This window comes from Zingiber officinale, chromosome 6B (assembly GCF_018446385.1).
Source record: "Zingiber officinale cultivar Zhangliang chromosome 6B, Zo_v1.1, whole genome shotgun sequence".
Classification (NCBI taxonomy): domain Eukaryota; kingdom Viridiplantae; phylum Streptophyta; class Magnoliopsida; order Zingiberales; family Zingiberaceae; genus Zingiber; species Zingiber officinale.
In genome coordinates this window covers 27,553,867-27,576,732 of record NC_055996.1, presented here as the reverse complement: position 1 = coordinate 27,576,732, position 22,866 = coordinate 27,553,867, and the positions used below count along the sequence as shown (strand labels likewise).

General features: G+C 36.6%; 2 protein-coding genes across 5 annotated transcripts in view; one reads left to right on the top strand and one right to left on the bottom strand.

The window, feature by feature from the left end:
- Positions 1-978: 978 nt before the first annotated feature.
- LOC121992297 (RNA-binding protein 38-like) lies at positions 979-8,037 on the top strand. The gene is made up of 8 exons (XM_042546585.1): positions 979-1,831; positions 1,934-2,060; positions 3,642-3,762; positions 5,493-5,529; positions 5,634-5,871; positions 6,240-6,363; positions 6,440-6,533; positions 7,590-8,037. The coding sequence occupies exons 1-6, from the start codon at positions 1,592-1,594 to the stop codon at positions 6,335-6,337; spliced, it is 861 nt and encodes a 286-aa protein (XP_042402519.1). The 5' UTR covers positions 979-1,591; the 3' UTR covers positions 6,338-6,363; positions 6,440-6,533; positions 7,590-8,037.
- Positions 8,038-8,254: 217 nt separating this feature from the next.
- LOC121992296 (cation-chloride cotransporter 1) overlaps positions 8,255-22,866 on the bottom strand; it is a 51,718-nt gene continuing 37,106 nt past the window's right edge. For all 4 annotated transcript variants that reach the window (XM_042546581.1, XM_042546582.1, XM_042546583.1 and 1 more), the window contains 4 exons: positions 11,585-11,779; positions 9,931-10,331; positions 9,633-9,794; positions 8,255-9,453 (listed from right to left, as the gene is read on the bottom strand). In XM_042546581.1, coding sequence (XP_042402515.1) covers positions 8,363-9,453; positions 9,633-9,794; positions 9,931-10,331; positions 11,585-11,779 — 1,849 coding nt within the window. In that variant the 3' untranslated portion in view covers positions 8,255-8,362. The remainder of the gene's footprint in view (positions 9,454-9,632; positions 9,795-9,930; positions 10,332-11,584; positions 11,780-22,866) is intronic.

The following is a 22,866-nucleotide window of genomic DNA, read 5'->3' as shown; positions in this document are numbered from 1 at the left end:
ACCGTGCCCCTCGTTATCATCGTAAAGAATTTCCAGCATTGCTTAAAAGGTTTAGAAAATTTCAAACTTTATTCAAATTGACACGGATCTATAATTTCGTGTAGGAGACTCAGGATCAAGATTTCTCATTAATAAATTTTCAAAATGCAAGTCATCTTGGTCCATCAATGGATTCTCGTTGATAGATCTAGAGAACTCCAATTGAACTCTTTCCAACTTCGATGGATTCATTAGGTGAATATGAGTCCAAACAAGCTCTCTTTTATTGTTTTAAAGTCCTCCTACTCAAAATGATTTGAAACTTTTATAATACTATAATGTTGGACTTCACTAATCAACACCACAATGGTGTTGGTCAAACTAGTACTAAAGTGATTTTATATTTTATTTTTATTAATATAATCAACTCTGGTTATTATTTTTATTTTATACTCTTTTATAATTATATATTAAAAAATTGAAGATATTAAAAGATAGAAAAAAATATTTGTAACTTTTTTTATATTTTAAAATTTTTTATTAAAGTTTTAAATTAAAAATAAATTTAAAAATATAATAAATCTAAAGAATTATTTGTTAAAGTTTAAATGATGTTTAATTAATTTAATTTAATTTTGGAAGAAAGAGAAAAGAGGAAAGAGAAGTTGAAAAATATATAAAAAAGATATTCCATACATGTGAGGGGTAAAATTGTAATTTAGTGTACTTTGGGGAATAATAAACCAGTTGTAATCCTTTAGAAATTTATCTAACTGATTTATCTCTTCTTTTGTATGGAGGAGCGAGTCATTTTCTTTCTTTTTTTTCCATATATACAATAATAAAAAGATGGGCTATGCCTGAAAGCAATTGATGAAAGTGTTAGTGGATGCTTCGACGTCAAGAAAGCTGAATAGGGTTTCAGTCTTTCACATACAGTTTGGTCTCTAAAACCGAAAAGAAGGCCAGTTTAATTATGGAGCCCCAGAAACGGCAAGCTCAAAGGCTGCAAAAAAGGTGGAACCTGTCACCCTAGCGATTTCCTGGGCCTGGCCCCCCCAAGATTCCAGAGGGAGTAAATCACGGTTAATGCTGGGCAAGATAGGTGACTGGGGGTCGCAAGAATTTTTGGCACAGCAAATCAGAATTTTAACTCCGTGTGCAAGATAGCTGACGACCTTTGACCCCAAAATCTTAGCTGCAAGAATTAGGCACCTCTCCGGCTGATCCAGCCCGTGGGGGCAACTGCAAGCTCAAAGGCGTAATCACAATTAAGTGTTCTCCAATTAGGGTTCTTAAGGATTCATTTCGCACGGTGCCCACCTCTCTCCATAATTTCCACTGACCTGCCCCACCCTTTTGCTTTTCTATTTTGTGTAAATTATATTAATTTTCGATAATATATGTGTTCTTCCTCGAAAGAGTTCGATTCCTTTAAGTTCCGTGCTTGATCCCGTTTCTCCTCGCTGTTCGTTCGTTATATGTGCGAGATTTGTTCCGGGCTTTGTAAAGTTGGCATTTTTTTTTAAAAAATTTTGGAAGCCCTAGCTGCTGGTGTTTCGGCGCTTGATCCCTTCCCTGTCTTGCTTTAAAGTCAAATTCGAGTCGTTCGATGGCTCTCCACCATCCGGGGCCGGGGTCGGCCTCCGGAACGGCGTCGAGCTCCAGCTCCGGGTTCCACTTCCTGAAATCGCCCTTTGGGGACACGACGTACACGAAGGTCTTCGTCGGGGGCCTCGCTTGGGAGACCAAGAGCGAGACGCTGCGCCGCCATTTCGAGCAATTCGGGGACATGCTCGAGGCCGTCGTGATCACGGACAAGAACACCGGCCGGTCCAAGGGCTATGGCTTCGTGAGTATTCCTTGGGTTTGCGTCCTTATGGGGCTCTTGCAGTGTGCAGAAGCGAGATTGCTCTAGTCGTTCTTTTGTGTTTGTTTGCTGTGTTGGGATTAGGTCACTTTCCGAGATCCTGAATCTGCAAAGAGGGCGTGCGCAGATCCAACCCCGGTTATCGATGGCCGCCGGGCAAATTGTAATTTGGCATCCCTTGGACGGCCACAATCTGTTCTTCCATTTGGCGGTATACCAACTACGCTTTGGTTTTTATTGGATCATTCTCGCATGTCAAATGTTTTTCTTAATGAGAAGAGAAATAATATAAAGAATCTGCCTATCTAATATGCCAATGCTCTTTTGATTACCAGCCAATTCATTGTTTCTCCCTTGTAGTCATCTCCCTGAAATACAGTCATGATGTTGCTTTGCTACTGACAGTATCTTTTGTTTCTATTGCAATAAGGTTGTCTATATGACAGTTATTTTTTAATTTACTAGCACATCGTGTGCCATTTGAGGCAATCAAAAGCTATTTACATTTTTAATCTCATTCATGTGAGATCATGCACATTGCTTTTCTTTTATTCAGCTGCATTTTGAAGGGGAGCATAAAGTTGCTGCCATGTGACCTTGTGGTCATGGGTTGCATATAATAGACCCAATGTGGTCTGACCTTTCTCCAAGACCCCACTTTGGTGGGAGCTTCTTGCACCCGGCTATCATTTTATTCAGCTGCATCTTGGTGTATTGACTTATCAGAAGTTGATTGATGGCTTAGTTGCACTGATCTATTAATGTAAATGAAATTGTTGGACATCTTTTACTTGCAGCATGATGACATTTATTTGAATTTTCACAGAAAAAATGTATTTCAAGTTTCGACTGAGTCTTACCATTTTCCCTCCTCATAGCCTCCAAAACCATATCATAGAATCTCATCATCTGCCCTTGAGAATTATGCATTAGATTGGATTTTGTCAGTGCAATCAGCATAATATTGATAGTTCAGTATATAAACTAAACTCACCAACACATAGAGGAATGAAGATGTAGAGATAATTATGAATTTCACAATGCATCCATTTTTAAGAAATAATCATTATAAAATTCTCCCCAGCACACTATTTATAGGCTGTAGGTAGAAAAATGATCAATTTTTTCCTTATAGAATGTTCTTAAAAGAATTTAGTTTTGTTACTTTGTGTTGTTTTTGTCATTGAAGGGTGTACACCATCATGGTGGTCTCTAGTCTTAACCTCATTTTTTTATTATCTAGAAATTTATTGTGAATACGTATTTCAGGTAATGCTCAACGATGTATTATTTTAGGTGGAAAACCATAAAATATGAGCGGAATGTATGAATGAGAAAGACCATAAGATGAAAATAACAGGAAATTAAGAGGACATGGAAGAGGGTGTATAGGAGGAACAGTCATTGTCTAGTCCACATGCATTGTCTTTTGATCTGGTCCTCCTTCTTTTGGTCTAGTAACATTTCATTTTCCATGATGATTAATCCATTGTCTAAGGACTGACTTTATTTCTTCATAATCATGTAGGCTAGTAGCTACCTGTGCTTATTTTACCAAACCCTTGATTAATTTTCCAAGTTTCTTTCATATTGTCTTCTGGTTTCTATAAATCCTCTTCCATCAAAAAATAAAAAAAAATCAAAAGGAGATTATGAGTGAAATTTAAGAATGTGAAGTATGATGGAATGCATGATTATTTATGTTCTCTCATTTCCCCAATAGACGCATGAGACATGGTATTAACTATTTTATAACAAGATCATTGGTCGTTTTCTTCCGTTTTTGTTTTAGTTCGCCCAAGGACAGTAGCCCCCTACATTGGAGGCATGCCAGCTCACCGAGGACCATTTGTTGGAAGCCCCACACAGCAATTATTCAACTATCAACAAGGGTTTTCATATCCCCAATATAGGTTAGTTGATTGCCTAAATCTTCCAAAATCATAATTGGTTTTTGTAAAGGATTTTTCCTTTAAATCTACAGAGCTTGGTTACCTTATGGGATAGTTGTAAAGAGTAAATTAGTAAGATGAATGAGTGCTAGAAGCACTTAGACTAAGTTGTGGATTAGAAAAAAAAAATACTGGTGGTATTCTGTGTTCAGATTTTTAACTTGGAATGTAGTTTTAGAAGGGATATGTCTTTCTCTGCTTCTATCTTTTGTAATATCTTGGCCTCGTTAGGGAAGAGGAAAAGCTGTTTTGTACAGCTCAATAATTTCCATAATGAGTTGAGATGTAAGCAAGAATCAAATACTCTTGTCGTCTGGCTATAACAAATTTTAGGAAGATAAATAAACTCTGGATGTTGTCTTATCAGGAAGTAATAATTTCTTGTGAAGTATTAAGTGAATCTAATCTATCTTGTTTTTTTGTTTCATTTTTATTTTGAACATTTTAACAAAATAACCATATTGTAAAGGTAGATTGAATAAATAAATGATAATATCAAAAGCACCTGGTCATGACTACTGTAGGTTATGTTGTGGCGGATCTTCTGCACGTTAATGGTTGTCATTATCATGGCGAGGAAAATGATGAAGCTAGAATAGTGCAATTTATTAGATTTAAAAGAGGACAATGGAATCAAATGGTGGTAGTTGATCTTGCATAGTACTTCTATTGCACATTACTTGTATTGCTAGACTTTTATTGATTATGATCACAATAAGTAGTAAAACCACATTCTGAAGTTGGAACTCCATAACATTATGGAGGTTGTGGTCCATGACCATTACTACTACTCATGTCATATAAAGGGCATTGCTATTATGTTTTGTTAATGTGATTCATCTTTGTCTCTGTGTATCATCACCTTTGTGGATAATACAAATATTATCATAATAAAGAGAAGAAATTCCACCACATACAAATGCAACGCCGTCATTAGATCCATACGTATGGTGAGATATATCATGTGTTGGAACTTCATAATATTGAGGAGGTGGTTGCCCATGATCATTACTACCCATGTCATATAAAAGGTCATCTCTATTTTGTTTTATTCCTCAACTTGTGCACGATTGTGATTCATCTGTCTCTTTGTGTATCATCTCCTTTGTGGATAGTACAGCTATCATCATAATAAGGAAATGAAATTCCACAAACAAACCCAACGCCAACATCATTAACTCCACTTCAATGATGGGTGATATCATGTGTTTTCATTAGTCTCGGATTTAGATCCTTTTCACCCTCTTCTTCACAAGTGTGGATATAAGTGTTCATAAACTTCTATTTTTAAAAAAATTCTGTGTCAGTTTATGATGTGAATGTGAAGGGAACTTGATGTCCAACAGTCCAAGAAGCAAAAACCTTAACTATTTTGGGTCAATTATCTTATCAATTCATTGACACTCAATATACGGTTATATCTCTAGTAATATTCATCATATCTTTTAAATAACTTTTATTGTGTTAACCAAAGTTTTCTTTTGTTTCCTTTATCTCTCACTCCTTAAATTCAATTTCTCTAACTAGTGATTTTTTGTTGTCATCTTTGAATATGTTTGTGTACCATTTTAGCTTTTCCACCTCATTTTATCATCTACTGGAGATAAAGTTTTTATTGTGAATGTACCTCGTTGATATTCCGCCACTTTCCTTAGGTCAATCATTTAAGAGATTTGATGGTTTCCTTGCAGTTACAATCCATATGGACCTGAGTTCTTCTATCCACAGGTTTGGGACATAAATAATGATATCATATTTTTAAGCTAGGGCTTCTTTTGAAAAGTTAAACTAATTGCATCTCCTATTATTACCTCTTTTTCTTGTTTGTCCAGACTGTATATAGCCCATACACGGGACATCATTATTTTCAAGTTTATGGTATGCCTGGAGCTGTAAACACAGCCATTTATCCACATGATCAACTTGGCCAGCCTATCTCAGCTGGGCCTGGTTATATGGCAATTCAGGGTTACTCAACACCAGCTCACCAGATTGTGCAATTAAGTGGATCAAATGTCAATGGAATGCCTGGTGCACCTCGGTCGGTGATCCAAGCACCCTATCCGGCTGGTACACTTCCGAAATTACTGCATCTTTAATTCTTTGATGTCCATTATTTACCAGTATTATTTCAGTTGACTGGCTGAAATGGAGTGCCCTTGTTGTTCAAGATAAGCTTGCCATTTCCAGATACTTGAGATTTGTGTAGCATTTTATGTGTTCAATTTTAACTTGAGAATTGGACTGCAAATCATTTTCCTTCTACGTTAATTTGTCATTTGATCTTAATGAATAGATTTCAAGCTAAAAGAAGGTCCAAAAAACATCTGACATTCTTGTTCCTCACTTCCTTGCTCGTATATATGCATCTCCTGGGAACTTTCTATGTCATGGGCACATTAGCTAATATAGTTTAACATTATGTTTTATCTTTTTAGGAATACCGTCCAATGTTCCAGCCCAGCCACACTTCATAGTTCCTGCCCACTCACCACATTTTGTGCAGGGTAACGGTTCAGATCAAACAACTGTTTGAAATTTGCATCGTGATATCATCTTGAGGTACATCATGGATCCTTCTGTGGTTCTTTCTAGTATTCTCCAACCGATTGTAACAGCTATTTGCTTCCTGTAACAGGTATCCTTGGATTGCAGCAGGACTAAGAAGAGCAGTACTTCACATTAGTGGCATGCATTCTTGCCTTGCAAGCTATCATCTTTGCATTCTAGAGGTTAGTTCTAATTTGTACTAACATTTGTGGGTAATTTGATTGATTTCTTTTTAGTATTTGAGGTTGTATTGGCACAAAAATTATATATGTTTGTCCTTAGTATGCTAGATTGTCTGATAATTTCTAGTAGCAGCAGCATATACTAGAACCTTCAGCCTTTTACTCATGGTTTAAAATTTCATTCTGTGCCGGACAAAATAGGCAAAATTTACCGTTCCGTCGGGCACCGGCACCACGGAGGAGACCTCTGCAGGTTGCGGTGGGGACACACACCCCGTGACCGATAGTAGTAATAACATTTATAAAAAAAAATTACTGTTACATTTGCCAGCGTGCTAAATTTATAAGAGTTCTTTGAGAACATAGCATCCCGTCATGAACTGAAGTGACTTTCAGTTCTGAAACTCTTAATGAACTCACGTTTCTCTTACTGTCTTTCAACGCTGTAATTGTTATTAGTTGATTTTTCATACCACATGTATTTAAGACCCAGCTAATTGTTATTCGTTATTTTTTTGTCCTCAAGTTTATAGATGCATTCAGAAGGATGCATCCTGGTTTTCTCTTCAGATCTGAAAGAAATGAGTTAATCTTGACTTTTGGGATCAACGTATTTGTGCAATATGTAACTCTATCAAAAACAGGATAAGTACTTGCAGATTTTTTTGAGTTCGGATCTTTTTTTCAAGTTCTTGTTCACTTGCACAAAGGAATCCTAGTTCCTAATCCCTGTCTGGCCTAAGCTTTATACCATGGCACTCGATGATTCATGTGTCTCCATTATGTATTCTAGACACCTGGCTACCAAGAAAATACCAGATAGATGCTGCACATCTATAATGTCAATTTTGGTTTATATTCAGTAGCACCATAAATAGTCAAATCAGACCAGGATGTATGCATCACACATCAAGCTGATCATGTTATGCTCTATGATAGTTTTTTCTTGGCTTGTTTCTTGTGTACTACTGATCAGAAACACAATGCTCATTGCTAAAAGAAAACACTTTTGCTTTACTTGTTAAGAATCACATACGGATGAATCCTCTTTTGCAGGTTGTCCTTGTCATTGTCAGTTCCAGAAGTCATCGAGTTGCTCCGACGGAGGGAGCCAAAAGCACAAGAGCACAGATCGCTCTGCCTGCAAGGGCAGGTGGATACCCACCCTCATCCTATATGCAGCATATATGCACACGTGAATTGGGGAGTCAGAATTGGAGTCTGACAACTCTTTCCACTTCTCCCTCGATAGAAAGATCGAAGCTAATTCCTGTGGAGCTTGAAGCTTCATCGTGTCAGCTCCCTGTGGAGTCTATTATTAGATAGATCAGATACTATTAAACAGTGTGTCATGAAAATAAATAACTGTTCCTTGAAGGTGTTAAGATCAGCTCCAGTCAGTGTTCAGAGGTCTTTTCAGATACATTTGCACTCTTACCTGTGCCACATTTCCTGATCATTTTCTCTTTTTTGAAATAATTGCACATAGCGTAGGCAGTCTCAATAGAAACAGCATCAGCTAACAATTCCTTTGGTCTTTAATTGTATCACCATACTAACTGGAAGTTAGCACGATATGATGGAATAAACCTAGCAATATAAGTATGAACAAGCGTGTTTCACAATACATTCAAGGGAGAATTCGGATGGAAAATTAAACTTCCTATGAGATTGTGAACCAAGAAGTGAAAATAATGAATATTGTAATTCCAACATCCAAATTGTTGAAAACGTAATTGAATTACTATGGAATTCTGAAAAGCAACTAAGAATGGGGCAAAAAAGATTGATTATTGTAAGATCCTATCAGCAACAAATGATGAGTACAGTTACGTGAACAAGGTAACCACATCTCTCCTATATCCCCTAACTATCAACAGCCTTGGAACATTCTCCACTAGAATATCCATATACTCCATGTAAAAGTATGCAGGATGGTTCGAGGGAGGTGGAGGAAGGCTAACCAGCACAACGGCAGCCATCCGCGAGTATCTGAGGATGGTTGAATTTAGCTTTAGGGTTGTGTAAAGGAACTTGTCAACTTGTTGCTCATTTACAACTACTGGCTTCCCATCCGCCATCAAGGATTTCCCTTCTCTTTTGGCAGTCTCCTTCATCTCAGCAAGATACTCAGCAATTCGATGTTGTGCACCAGCAAATGCCTCTGTGGATTCATCTTGTTGGCCCACATTGTCGACATTTGATTCCCATGACTTCATTGTTATGACAATTACCTCAGCTTGCATACGGAGATCGTAAAGGAACTTCTTAACATCAGTCTTGAGGACTTCAGCATCTGTGTCCTCTTCAGCAATGCAGAAGACCTGGATCTTGCAGCCTTCGAAACTCTCTTTTGTTAGTAGGAGCTGGGATAGAAGAAGCATGAGTCCACCATCTCTCACGATCCAATAAAGGTCAATTGTGCCAAATTGTTTTTGATACTCACCAGGCCACTCATCAAGGCCTTTGACTATCACGACTGCCTTGTTGGCGATAATGCAATCATTAATAATGCTGACAAAAGTAGATGGAATCTCAGTGAGGTTCTCCCGACGCCAAATCTCAGGATATCGCATAACTACAATATTGGGCTTAAGGTTGCCTAGACCCATTATCTGGACAATTCCACGGAAGCCATCGGCCATTGAAGGTGCAACGATAATCTCAGCCACTGCTTCACAACGTTTGTAGTCTATGTAGGTGCTCAGCTGGTGGCAGGCTGTCTTAGCATCCTCGGCCAATTCATGATAGTCGCCATCAAGAATTGAGACAAAAATTGACATACCACGACCTTTTTTCTTCATGCAGTTAGCAAAATCTGCTAGCTTTGGGTGACAAGGGACATTTTCTGGTAGCTTTCCCCATGGCCGACAGAAGATGAGGGGGATAGGGTACCAGTTCTTTGGATGTACCTGGTTTGCTGCAATAACCAACAGGCATAAGAAACCAATAATGGTAGTGTTTCACTAGAAAGGCAGCACTAGTGTTTAGTAAATACTGTAAGACAATTAGTTATCATTATACAATTGTGCAATAAACTGAGCGACGACACATTTTCCTTCAAAATCATAACAAAACCAAAATTTCATGTACACGTACCTCCCAGTGATCGAAGGCTTCGCAAGGCTAGTTGAAAATAGGCACTCTTGAACCCATCTCCCCAGTCACCAGCCTTCCCTTGTATGCTTACATAATAATATATGAGACTAGCAAGGGCAAAAGATACCACAGTGAATGACCAGGAGATGAGCAACATGATCACTGGATAGATCAAAATTAATCTTAGAAATAAAGCATTTTAGTGGTCAAAAAAGGATTCATGTCCACTGTAAGATGGTATATCTTATATAACTAGATGCCTCAACAATCAACACCTTATCTGCAAAAAGGAACATACCAATGCAGAGCAATGCTCCAACAAGTGAGAGGCTCCAGTGGTGAAACCTCCATCTAGGTCGCCAGCTAGGAGCATCGAGTAGGTCAAGAAGGAAGCAGGATAAGTTGACTCCAGCATAACATAGAAGGAAGAACATAGTTATAGTAGGTGTGATCAGATCTAGGTTTCCAATTAAGACACAGCTGATACAAATGAAGGCAGTAAAGAGAGTTGCCAAATGAGGTTCTCCTCCTTCTGTGACCTTGAAATATTTAAGAACAGGGAGGATGTCATCATTCGCTATTGCCGCAAGCAAGCGTGGTGCACCTGTCAAACTCTGAAGTGCAGCACCTAAAGTGGAGAGCACAATCCCAACATATATAATTGATGGAGAAGGCCAAGCAACTTCAGCAGTAAGAAGCCTGCACAAGTTTTAAGATGAGACAGGAAATACAACCAGCATGAATGTAAAAGAGAGATATTTTCAGGTCAGACCCAGTAAATAGAGCAAAGAATATTTTTACGTACAAATCTTTGCTAATCCACTTTAAAAACTGACTCAATCAAAAGATCATCAATTTACCATACAGATCACCTCTAAATGATTGGTATTAAGAGAATCCATTGGAGAACCATGAAGCTACTGAGAAGAATGAGGTTGGTAATTTCAAGATAGAGACTTTAAAATAAGCCAGTGGATAAAAAGAGAGAATATTGCCTTTTCATATAAGTCCTAACCAACACGTTCATGTTTAAGTCAAGCACCATCAAGTCATTCATAAAATCTTTTTTCAGTGAAGGAAATGTAAAATACTATTGCTACAACTTGGTATTGTAATACAAGTGTGCAGTCCTTGGTTTTATACAACACATGGATTCAGTGGAATCAAGATGAAGAATCCATTTCAGAAAGTGATGCAACTATAGGTTAATAATTTCATCCAAACATACACGTTTCTGCAATTCTAGACGTGTTTTCCCTTCAAAGAGATGAATTAACACACCAAGTCTTGTCTGTTTTAACATCACTTAACTAGGCCAACAGGAGGAAGACAAAAAAAATCTTTAGAATGATGCCATTACGTTGATCAAGTAAATGACAACTGTAATTTTTGAAGGATAAAGTAGCCCTCTTTGTTTCTATTTGTCTCTGGCTTGCCCTCTACCGTTTCTACTTATTCTACATAGGGATGTAATTGGTTTAATTGTCTAGTTATAAACACAAGTTTTAATTTACTGATGCTTTAACATCCTGTTATCCTGGCTTGATTAAGAGTGGAAGGTAGTAATCATATTAATAAAGTTTTAGGATGAGTAAATCTTTAAAGAGATATGTATAAATTAAGTGTAACAATCTTTGTATGGGCCAAATTTTTTTTCTTCATGCTCTTCCTTTGTGTTTCTTTCCTTCATTGGTTGATCCTCAGTGTAACAATATCTCTTTTTAAGCTCATAATGGCAAACACTATACTTGCCATTCCTGGACAGAATATATCCATATAAAGTAAGATACTTGATGCTGATTTATTTCAGTCATCTACCTAATCATGCCATCTTGCAGGAACACAATTTTTTTGTGCTCGTGTAGAAACAGCAGTTTGAAATGGTGTTTTGCCAGAGTAAGACAAATAATTCAAGACACGACTATATTGTGCTATAGAGAAAATGCTAGTACCGGTTTGTCAGCAACTCTTCTCTGGTGGCCAAGGATCCAAATAATATAACAGATATCAAATACAAGGAGGAGGTAACAAGTGTTGCAGCAAGTGTTCCAACTGGTATGGAGCGCTGTGTATCCTTCAAAGATGCAGATCGGTTTGAACCAGCCATAATTCCTGTTACAGCTGGAAAGAATAGACCCACCAACGCACTGCAAAGCAAAACAAGAACAATATGGATCTAAATACTTAGTTAAGTCTATAAAACCTTATAGTTATATATATTAGATTTATAAACATGCAAAAAAACAATGGTAGGTTTCTAAGTTAAGTGGCAAGCTTATTGACAAAGAAAAAAATGGCATTTTTACTGAATCGCATAAGCAAGTTTCAGTATTAGCCAAACCACGTACCCAACTTTCATAATATCCAAATCACGTACCATAGTCCCAAAATACCCCTCCACTTTCTCTAAGGTCCAGCAGTTAGTTTCATCTAAAACTAGTTGATGAATCTAAAAAACTTTGAATCGCTTCAAATCAAAACAAATATACTTCTAGAAACCTCAATGTATTTATGTCCTCAAATCTAAATTTTATAGTGCAAATTAAGCAATGAATTAAATTGAGAGCACATCTCCAAATTACCTACACCATTTGAAAATTTAAAAATTTGATATTTTTCGAACATGGGAAGTCCTAAGAACCCATTAGTGGTGTTGGACAACGAGTATCATTGTCCTAAGCCTTATAATGAGCTTGTGACAAATTTTACCTAGCCTTGCAAGTTTAAAAGTTCACTGTTCTCAATTTATGTGAGGGCATGGATACATTAAGAAGGCTTTCAAAAGTACATTGATTTTTGTTTGAAGTGATTCAGAGTTCTCTAAGTTTATTAGCCAATTTCAAACGATATTGTTTGATGGACCTATGCCATTTGAAAATTCAAATGTTTGATATTTTTTGAATCAGGGGAGTTATAGAAACTCATTGATGGTGTTGTCACTAAGTACCATTGTCCTAGATCTTATAATGAGCTTGTGATAAATTTTATCAAGCCTTTGCAAGTTCAAAAATTCACTGCTCTGAATTTATGCTATCAAATTTAGATCAAAGGGCATAAATACATTAAAGAGGTTTCTAGGAATACATTAGTTTTGATTTGAAGTGATTCAAAGTTCTCTAGGTCCATCAACTAATTTTGTCCAAGGAGAACGAAACTGGTTGGAATTTCAAAAATATAGTGCGTGATTTGAGTATTATGAAAGTTGAGTACATGATTTGGGTAACACTGAAACTTATTTAAGTTATTCAGTAAAATGCTGAAGAAAAAAAAAATCAAAGGGGCGCCCCATTTTTTTGGAATCATCAAAAGGGTGTCTCTTTTTTATTTTTATCAAAAGGGAACCCCCCACTCCACCAATCTTATTGAAATGACATAGCTATCCTCCAATACAATGCATCCGGTCCCATCAGCCAATTGGCTTCTTCCCAAGTAGAGTAGACTCCTGCTTGTGTTCTGGAAAAAACAACATAGCAAGAGAACTTCTTGCTCACGGGCTTTTGTATAGTTATGAGAAAATAATTGAATAGGGCATTAATCACAACAATTTTATAGCGGGAGCTTTCAGATTATCCAGGAGGCAGTTTTGAATGTGGTCAAGTTTTTCATAGGATGGGAAGTGGAACTGGTCTTCATATTGTGTAAACCGTTGTAAGTCCTGGTTGTCAAACCTCATAATTTTGGGCAAAAGGGCGTACTTTCACCGTTAGGATACTTAGAAAAAGACTGAGGAAGTCAATGAGATTACAAGCTAGTTTAGATAAGGCAGAGCCTTCTCTGACCTAGAAAGAGTTTAGAGCTTCATAATAGAGGGTTTTTATTAAACATAAAAGTTTACAAGCATGACAAACCTGACTACGAAAGGAAATAAGACAGTAACAGCAATAGGAAATTACATAGGGGAATTTAGACCGACAGAAATTACATGTGGAATGCAAAGGAGCTTACAAACTGAGAAAGGTTCTTGCACACAGAACTTGCTTGTTGGAGACTGCTATATTATCAATCCCGACTTAAATATTAAGGCATAGGACTTAAAATACACCAATTCAGAAGCTGAAGAATGTAAAATGCATATTACTCAACTCTTGGCATTATAGGTCATCCAAAGATCATATTTTATACATAAAAGTCCTGCTTTTATTGTAAATAAAGGAGCATAACAAAAATGAGAACAAACTTGAATGGTGTTTAACCATAAACGCCTCAATGATAATTGTCATGAAGATGGATACAAAATTCCTAATAAGGAACAACTAAAGGGCAGCCCGATGCACGAATCTCCTGCTATGCGGGGCTCTGAGGAAGGATCCATTATACACAGCCTTACCCTGCTTTTTTACAAGAGACTATTTCCAAGATTTGAACCCGTGACCTTTTGGTCACAAAGCAACAACTTTACCGTTGCGACAAGGCTCCCCTTCCTGATAAGGAACAACTACTTAATAAAATTCAAAAATCAAAATGGCATTCTAAATTTCACATAAAATTTGTCATTTGGCCTAAAAATAGTTCCTCAAGAGTTTTAAAGAAAAATGGATGATATTTTTCAGGAAGTAATAACTTTCACTTGTGTATATATTGATGGCATTCTGATTTTTTCTAAAACTAAAGGGGAACATTATGCTCATGTACACATAGTCTTTAACTTATTTGAAAAATATGTCTTGATTGTTTCTAGAAAGAAAATAAAATTAGCAGTCACACACATTAAATTCTTAGGCAGCATAATTGTACAAGGAAAAATAACACTCAAGCTCACAAAACTAGTATACTTCAATGTTCGAAATTGCGCCCTAGGCGGCCGCCTAGGCGCCGCTTAGGTGCTGTGCGGCAGGATGCCGCGCCGGAAACTAGCGAGGCGGAAGCCCTAGGCGGCTGGGCCGCCTAGGCGGTCCTCGGCGGGCTTCGGCGGGTTCGGCGGGCCAAGCTTTTTAAGGCATGTTAAATCCGATTTTTAGGTATTTGACAGGCGTTCGTAGGCGTTCGTTTGTTTCATCGCCCCGGCTGTTCGTCTTCCCTGATCGCTCCCTGATCGCGTTGCTTCCGGTAAGTTTTTGTTTCATCGCCCGTTTTTTGTTTCTCAAATCTTCGTCGCGGCAACACCGGAAGCATCGCAGGTGTCAGACGTTGCCGGAAGCTTCGCCGGACGCGTCGTCGCGTCCGGCGAAGTCCGGCGTTGCTTCGAGCAACGTCGGTAGAGTCGCGATGCTTCTGGCTGTGCCAAAAGCTTTCCGCGCGACGCTACCGGCGCCGCTGGAAGCAACGCCGGACTTCGCCGGACGCATCGGACTCGTCCGGCGAAGCTTCCGGCAGCGCCGGAGCCCTCCCGCGAGCTGCCGGTGGCGGCCCGTGGCATCCGCCGTCCGCGCCGTCGCGCGAGTCGCGAGCGAAAGAGACGCGCTTTTTAGCGTTTTCTTTTTTTATTTTTTTTAGATTTAATAAATTAAAACAATTCCTAACTCCTAACGGGGATAATTTTAATAATAAGGATGAGTTCATAAACCCTAATAAAATTAAGATCCCAATTAAATATATTTAAAATTTATCTTTTTTATAATAAATATTATTAATTTATATAAAACAAATTTAAATATATAAAATTATATATAAAATTCTAATAACCATTATTAATTTATATAATCATATTTAAATATATAAATAATATATTTAATTTTTTTAAATAAATAATATTAAATATTAATTTATATATTAATATATTTAAAAATTTTAAAATTATAATACATTATACATATTAATAAATTAATAAATCATATTTAATTATTTATAAATTATATTAAAATTTTAAAATTTTTAATAAATATTATTAATTTATATAAATCATATTTATAAATTTTATATATTATAAATGTATATTAATCGGATTTATAAATATTAATTATTAAAATTTTTAAAATTCTAATAAATATTATTAATTTATATAAATCAGTTTTAAAAATATAAAAATTAAATTAAAATTTTAAAAATTCTAATAAATATTATTAATTTATATATAAGTATATAACAGATTTAATAATATAAAAAATATATTTAAAATTAAATTTATTTAAATAAATATCTAATAAATTTTATTAATTAGATTAAGATATATAAAAAAATATTCTCAGACTTGTTAATGACTTAATGTTATATTTCATATTTTCATAATTTTGTATTGTATATTTATATGGTATAATTAAATTTTATTATCATATTATGTCTTGTTATATATAAATTTTTTCCTTCAGATTATCTGTTATCAATGACAAGCAATCCATCTTCGACAGCATCTGTCACTCAACCCGAATCCGGAATTCTTAGAAGAAAATCAAATGACATCGGATGGGAGTTTGGAATATTGATTGATCCTAAGAACCTCGACAAAATTAAATATAAGTTATGTGGAAAAGCAATGTCAGGAGGAGTGTATAGGATAAAGGAGCACATTGGAAATATACCTGGAAATGTATCGGGTTGTCGAAAAACATCTCAAGAAGACAAAAATAAGTGCAAACAGGCTATTTTAGAAGGGAGGAACAGAAAGAAGAACAAATAATGGAAGAACAAAGTTGTAGAGCAGAGGTGGCTATTTCCGTAGATGAAGAAGAAGGTCTTGAAATTGAAGGGATGGATGGAGTTAAAAAACCTCTTCCACTTGGCCCCATGGACAGATATGCATCGGCAATTGCTCCAGAAAATGTAGGCTCTAGTGGAAGTAAAGTACTTCGGCAAAAAAATATAAATGAGGCTCTTTTCAAAGAGAGAACTCAACAAGTTCAACAATATGTTGGGAGATGGGTTTATGAAAATGGAATCTCATTCAATGTTGTTGATAATGATAGCTTCAAGCAACTAATGGAGGCAGTGGGTCAATTTGGACCAGGATTCAAGCCTCCAACTCAATATCAACTTAGGGAGCCACTATCGAAAGTCAAGTTGAAAGAACAAAACAACATGAAGAAGAATGGGCAAAGAATGGATGCTCGATCATGACATATGTATGGAGTGATAGAAAAGAAGAAGCATCTTAAATTTGTGTTAATTGCAAGGAGGGTACTACATTTTTAGAGTCTAAGGAGTCTTCAAAGAGGCACATACACTGAACTTATTTTTGAGTATGTTGACAAGTGTGTTGAACAAGTAGGAGCTCAGAATATTGTTCAGATTGTTACCGACAATGCCACCAACAATATGGCTGCAGCTAAATTGATGAGAGAAAAACGACCCGGGATCTTTTGGAGTTCATGTGCAACTCACACTATTAATCTCATGCTTGAAAGTATTGGCAAACTTCCACGATATAAAAAGGTGATTGAGCAGTCCAAGGCTTTTACCATTTTCATCTATGCTCACCATAAGACTTTATCATTGATGAGAAGTTTCACGAAGAAGAGAGACATAGTCCGACCAGGAGTTACCAGGTTTGCATCAAATTTCCTCACATTGTAAAGTTTGATTGAAAAAAAAGCTAGTTTAAGGGCCATGTTTACAAGTGATATGTAGGAGAAATGTAAATGGTCAAAAACAAACAAAGGAAAATTAGCTTACTCTACAGTGATGAGCATGAATTTTTGGAATGGTGTAACACTTTGTTTGAAAATATTTACTCCTTTGGTAAGAGTTCTTCGATTGGTAGATGGAGATAGAAAGCCATCAATGGGGTTTCTATATGGGGAGCTTCCTCAAGCTAAAGAAGATATCAAGGTGGCTCTGAATAACGTGGAATCAAATTATCAGCCTATCATAGTCATTATTGAGTCAAAAATGAAGGATAGACTTGATACATCATTGTATACCACTGCATTTTTGTTGAATCCTTATTTTTACTACAAAGATAGTTCGATTGCTCTTTATGAGGAGGTCACGATGGGGATTTTTGAATGCATGAAAACTTTGCATGCCAATGAGTTAGATTTACAAGATACAATTATTAACAAGGAATTTTCAAAATATAGAAATAAGACTGGGTTATTTGGAAAAACATTGGCAGCAAAAGCATGTGAAAAAAATGATGATACATTTGATCCATGTGCATGGTTGAGTATATACGGTGCTCACACACCTAACTTGCTAAGGGTGGCATTGAGGATACTTTCATTAACTACAAGTTCATCTGGGTGTAAAAGAAATTGGAGTACATTTGAAGGAGTAAATTTTAAACTTTCAGTCTACTCTTTAATTAAATTAGTTATAATTTTTAACGTCTATACTGTATATTCAGGTACTAACTATAGTATTTATTTTCTCTGTTTTTTTAGATTCACACAAAGAAAAGAAATAGATTGGATGCCAACAGGTTGAACAATCTAGTGTTTGTCCAATTTAATCAGTGTTGTTAGAGGCGCGAGGCGCACCGAGGCGCAAAGGGCTCATAGAGCCCGAGGCGTGAGGCGCGCCTGAGGCGCGCGCCTCTTGAACATGAGGTTGATGACTACTAAACTATTGACACACTTATAAAATATATCAAATATGATAACTATTAATATTCCACACACATCAATATCAAATATAATAAGTAAAGCAACATCATCAATATCAAATATAACAAGTAAAACAACACCGTGATAAAATTAATAAAAGTTTCAAACTTTCAAGTTTCAACTTTCTAATTTAAACTAACAAAGTTCATCAAAACAAGCGTAATAAGTCAAATTAATCATCAAGCTCAAGATCATCCTCATTGTATTCTTCTTCTTCTTTATCTTCATCTTCTTCAGATTCAATTTCTTCTTCTTCTTCTTCTTCTTCTTCTTCTTCTTCATCTCGAAGTCTTAGAGATGAGTGTCTCATAGAGGAAGATGTATTTCCCTTCTCGACTTGTTTAGGCCTAACATGTGAACTAGAGGTCATGGATGCAATATTTTTTCCTCTAGTACAATATTCAGGCTCTTCAGCTCCACTAGCCCTAGCAACGACATCCCATGTCAAGTCATCACCTTCAAAAACCAACTCATCTTCTTCATTATCACTTTCTCCATCCATTCTACCCATCAACCATTCATTATTATCATCAATATCTATCAAAGAGATGGGGTCAATCTTATCCCGTGCGTCATACCGAAGTTTTAAGGCACGATTGTATTTCACAAATACCAAATCATTTAAGCGTTGCTGAGCTAGCCTATTCCTTTTTTTGCTGTGAATCTACAAAATGTCAAAAATCACAATAAGTATAACAAAATAACAAAAAATATTTTCTACTTATAAAAGTAACATACTAATAGTATTACATTTATATTTATTACATACCTGCTCAAATACACTCCAATTGCGCTCACAACCAGAAGCACTACAAGTGAGGCTAAGCACTTTAATGGCAAACTTTTGCAATTCTGGGGTATTTGCTCCGTAGCATTCCCACCATTCTGCTGGAGATAATGCTCTTCTATGTCTAATTGCCACATTCCTCCCAAATAGCCCTTCTGCCTTTCGATATGCTTGAAACCAATCTCTCCATAGTTTCAAACAAACCATTCACCACTTCTCCACATATATTTGAATCTGTGTATGAATAAAAATATTCTGGATTCAAATAATGTCCTGCAGCATGCAGAGGACGATGAAGTTGGCATTCCCATCTCTTATCAATGATCTCAAACACTTCTTTGTATTTCTCTTCTTTCTCCTTAAAGACCTTCATAATTGTTTCTTTTGCCCTATCCATAGCCTCATAAATATAGCCCATTGCAGGTTTTCTTTCGCCATCAACCAGTCTCAGAACACGGACTAAAGGCCCATATATCTTTAAAATATGCACAATACTGCTCCAAAATCTAAGTGTCATGATGATTTTAGCTACCTTCTTCCCCGCCGCTTCTTTTGCCCATTTACTCTCTGTCCAATCCTTTGAAATGAACATTTTTCTTAAATTTTGCTTCTGTAGATGCATCCTTTCAAGAGTGAGAAAAGCAGAAGTAAATCTTGTGACACCCGCCCAATAAAACTCTTTTTGTCTTGTGAATTGCCTCAACATATTTACCATGCCGGGGCGAACATAAATGTAAGCATTCACACTCATTGCCTTCTTCAATGTTGCTTTAAAATCAGGCAATTTCCCAATATCTTCTAAGATCAAGTCGACGCAGTGAGCAGCACAAGGAGTCCAATACAAGTGTGGTCTTTTTGCTTCTAATAATTTTCCTATAAAAGAAGTTAGAAAACTAGATAATTTTAACATATATAAGAAAAAGCATAATGATAAGAAAAAATTAAATAAATTCTTACCAGCAAGCACATTGTTACTTGCACTATCCGTTACAACTTGAATAACATTTACTTCTCCTACACGCTCCACAAATCGATCAAGTAACTGAAATATTTTCTCTCCAGTTTTTGCATAATCAGAAGCATCAACCGATTCGATGAAAACTGAACCTTTAGGAGAATTCACTAAAAAATTAATCAATGTCCTCTGCCTTTTGTCTGTCCACCCATCTGCCATCAAACTACAACCATACTTTGCCCATTCTGTTTCACACGACTTAATGTAATCATTAGTCACATTATCAACAGCCTTTTTAAGAAAAGGAACTCGCACCTCATGATAACTAGGTCCTTTTAGACCTACACCATATTGGCTAACCAAGTCCAACATCCTTTTGAAGCTTGAATAGTTAACGGCATTAAAAGAAATTGCCGCATCATACATCCACTCAGTTATAGCCATACAAGTTTTTTCCCTCAGTTCTTTCTTGTATGCCTCATTTATCGTAGTTTGTCTCTCTTTACCCTTTCTACTTTCAACCATTTTTTGCACATTAGGAGCAAAATATGTATCCATTGGACCTATTTGTCTTGGTCTTTTTTGCATATTCACTGATCTAGAACTTGTACTTGTACTTATAGGCGGTACAGCTTTAGCTCCAATATCATCCATATCAATATCATCACCAAGAGGGTCTACATCCTCAAAATCTAATGTCGCAAGTTTAGAAAGATTGCTTTTCTCCGCCTTTTTCTCCATGAAATTTTTTATTTCTTCACGTACATGAGGCGGGCATTTCTTGCAAGTCGTAGTATTTCGAAACCCTCTAACAAGATGCTGTTTTGCACGATAGATACCTCCTTTTGTAACTTTTTGACAAAAGTTACAAATCAAATCATTTTTGTTATTCGGATTAACTCTTTGAAAATAATTCCATGCCGGATCTTTTGATATATATGTTGGAGTATCACTACTACCTTCCATGATAATTGAACAAGAAAATAACCTAAAAAATTAAAAACAAAATAAAAAAAATTAATGAATTAATGGAATGGTAAACTACTGTATGTCTGTACCTAGTATCAACAATAATAGAAAAGTACTGTACCACTGGTACCAGCAATAGAAAAATAGGAAAATAAAAAGAAAAAATAGAGACAACATCACATGCTTGAATTGCTTATGCAAAAAGAGAGAAAAAATATTTGCACATCACATTACCAACAAGCACATTGTTTGCACATTATTTTAATTAGCTAAAAGTACCAGGGACAGCAGCAACAATTTTTTAGTCCCAGCAACATAAAACAAAAAAACAAAAAGAAAACAGCAAAATAAAAAAAAGGGGACAGCATCACAGTAGCAGCAGAAATGGGACAGCATCACAACTCAGCAGCAGCTGTCAACGGGAAGGGAAAAAAACAAAAAACAAAACTGCTGCTGCCTGCTGCTTTGCTGTCAACGGGAAGGGAAAAACAAAAAGAATGCTGCTGTCTGCTGTCTTGCCTTCAACGGGAAGGGAAAAAACAAAAACGAAATAAGAGGAAGAAGATATAACAGAGAAGAAACGAAAGTGAACAGTGAAAACGCGAACAAAAGAAAAAAAAAAAAATAAAAACCAGAAAACGAAGAGGAGCGAAGAAGCAAAGCGAAGAAGATTACAGAAGCGAAGAAGCGAAGAAGATTACAGAAGCGAAGAAGATTACAAAAGAAGAAGAAGATGAAGTGAAGAAAAACAAAAAAAAAAAGAAGGAAACAACGCATACCTGGGCAGCGACGGAAGCAACTCAGCGGCGGCGGCGGCAGTGGAGGATGGCGCGACTCTTCAGCAAGGTTTCTTCTTCTCCTTCCGTTATTTTCTTCTTCCCTTTTCTTCTCCGTGCCCTAATTCCAAACCAAATTAAGTTTGAAATGGTTTTTTGGTTAGAAATCGTGAACGGGAAGGATCGCGCGATGCCCTACGATCGCGCGATGCGCTTCGATCGCGCCTTCTGTGAGGCGCGAAAGCGCCCTAGGCGTGCCCAGGCGCCCGCCTCGCGCTGTTGAAGGCGCTTTCCTCAGCGCCTTGTGCACCTGACGCCTCAGGCGCGCTTGAGGCGCGCCTTTAACAACCCAGAATTTAATGCTAGATTGTTGAACAAACAAAAAAGAAAAAAAGAAAGAAATGTTGATGTCCTTCTTGCAAAAGATGCTTCAAATGCACAAGGTTGGATTGTGGATGGTGGGGAAGATGATGAAGTTGAACTAGGTTCCGGGCTCACTTGGCAAATGGTTGATGAAGCAAGTGGAGCAGATGAAAATCTACAACCCCGAAGAAGCTCCAGAGTGAGAGAACTCCATGAAGATGATTTTGAATCCGAAGAAGAAGACGAGGATCACAATAATGATATTGAGTTTGTGTCCGATGAAGAATAAGTTATTGAAAATTATGGAGAAGAAGAAGCAGAATAAATATGAGTCTATGAGATATTATTAGTTGTGTAATTTTGAACTCATTTTGTTAAGACATGATTTATGTTATTTAACAATTATATTTTGCTTAGTGGTTACTAGTTCACAATGCATTGTAATCTTGAATTGAACTATTGCTACTATTTTCCAATGTTCTACTGTTTACTATATGATTATGATAACTTACTGCATGTTCATTTTTTGGTATTGGAAAATATGTATTTATTTCAACATACATAGTTAGATCTTCATTGCTATGAAATTGTTTAAAACAGCATTTAGAGTTACATATAACATTGTCCACAGTCCACATGAAACAAGGGATACCGAGGAATCCGCCTAGCGGCGCCTAGTCCCCGCCTAGGCGGCCTAGGCGCTAGGCACTGGTCTGCCGCCCGACTAGCGCCTAGCGAATTTTAGAACCTTGGTATACTTTTAACTTTTCTTGATAAAATGGAAGACATTAAAACACTTTAGATCCTTTTTAGGATTATTTAATTATGTCAGACCATATTTAAAGGATATTAGTAAAATCAATGGCCCTTTATATAATAAAATCTCTCAAACTAGGCAAAGATATTT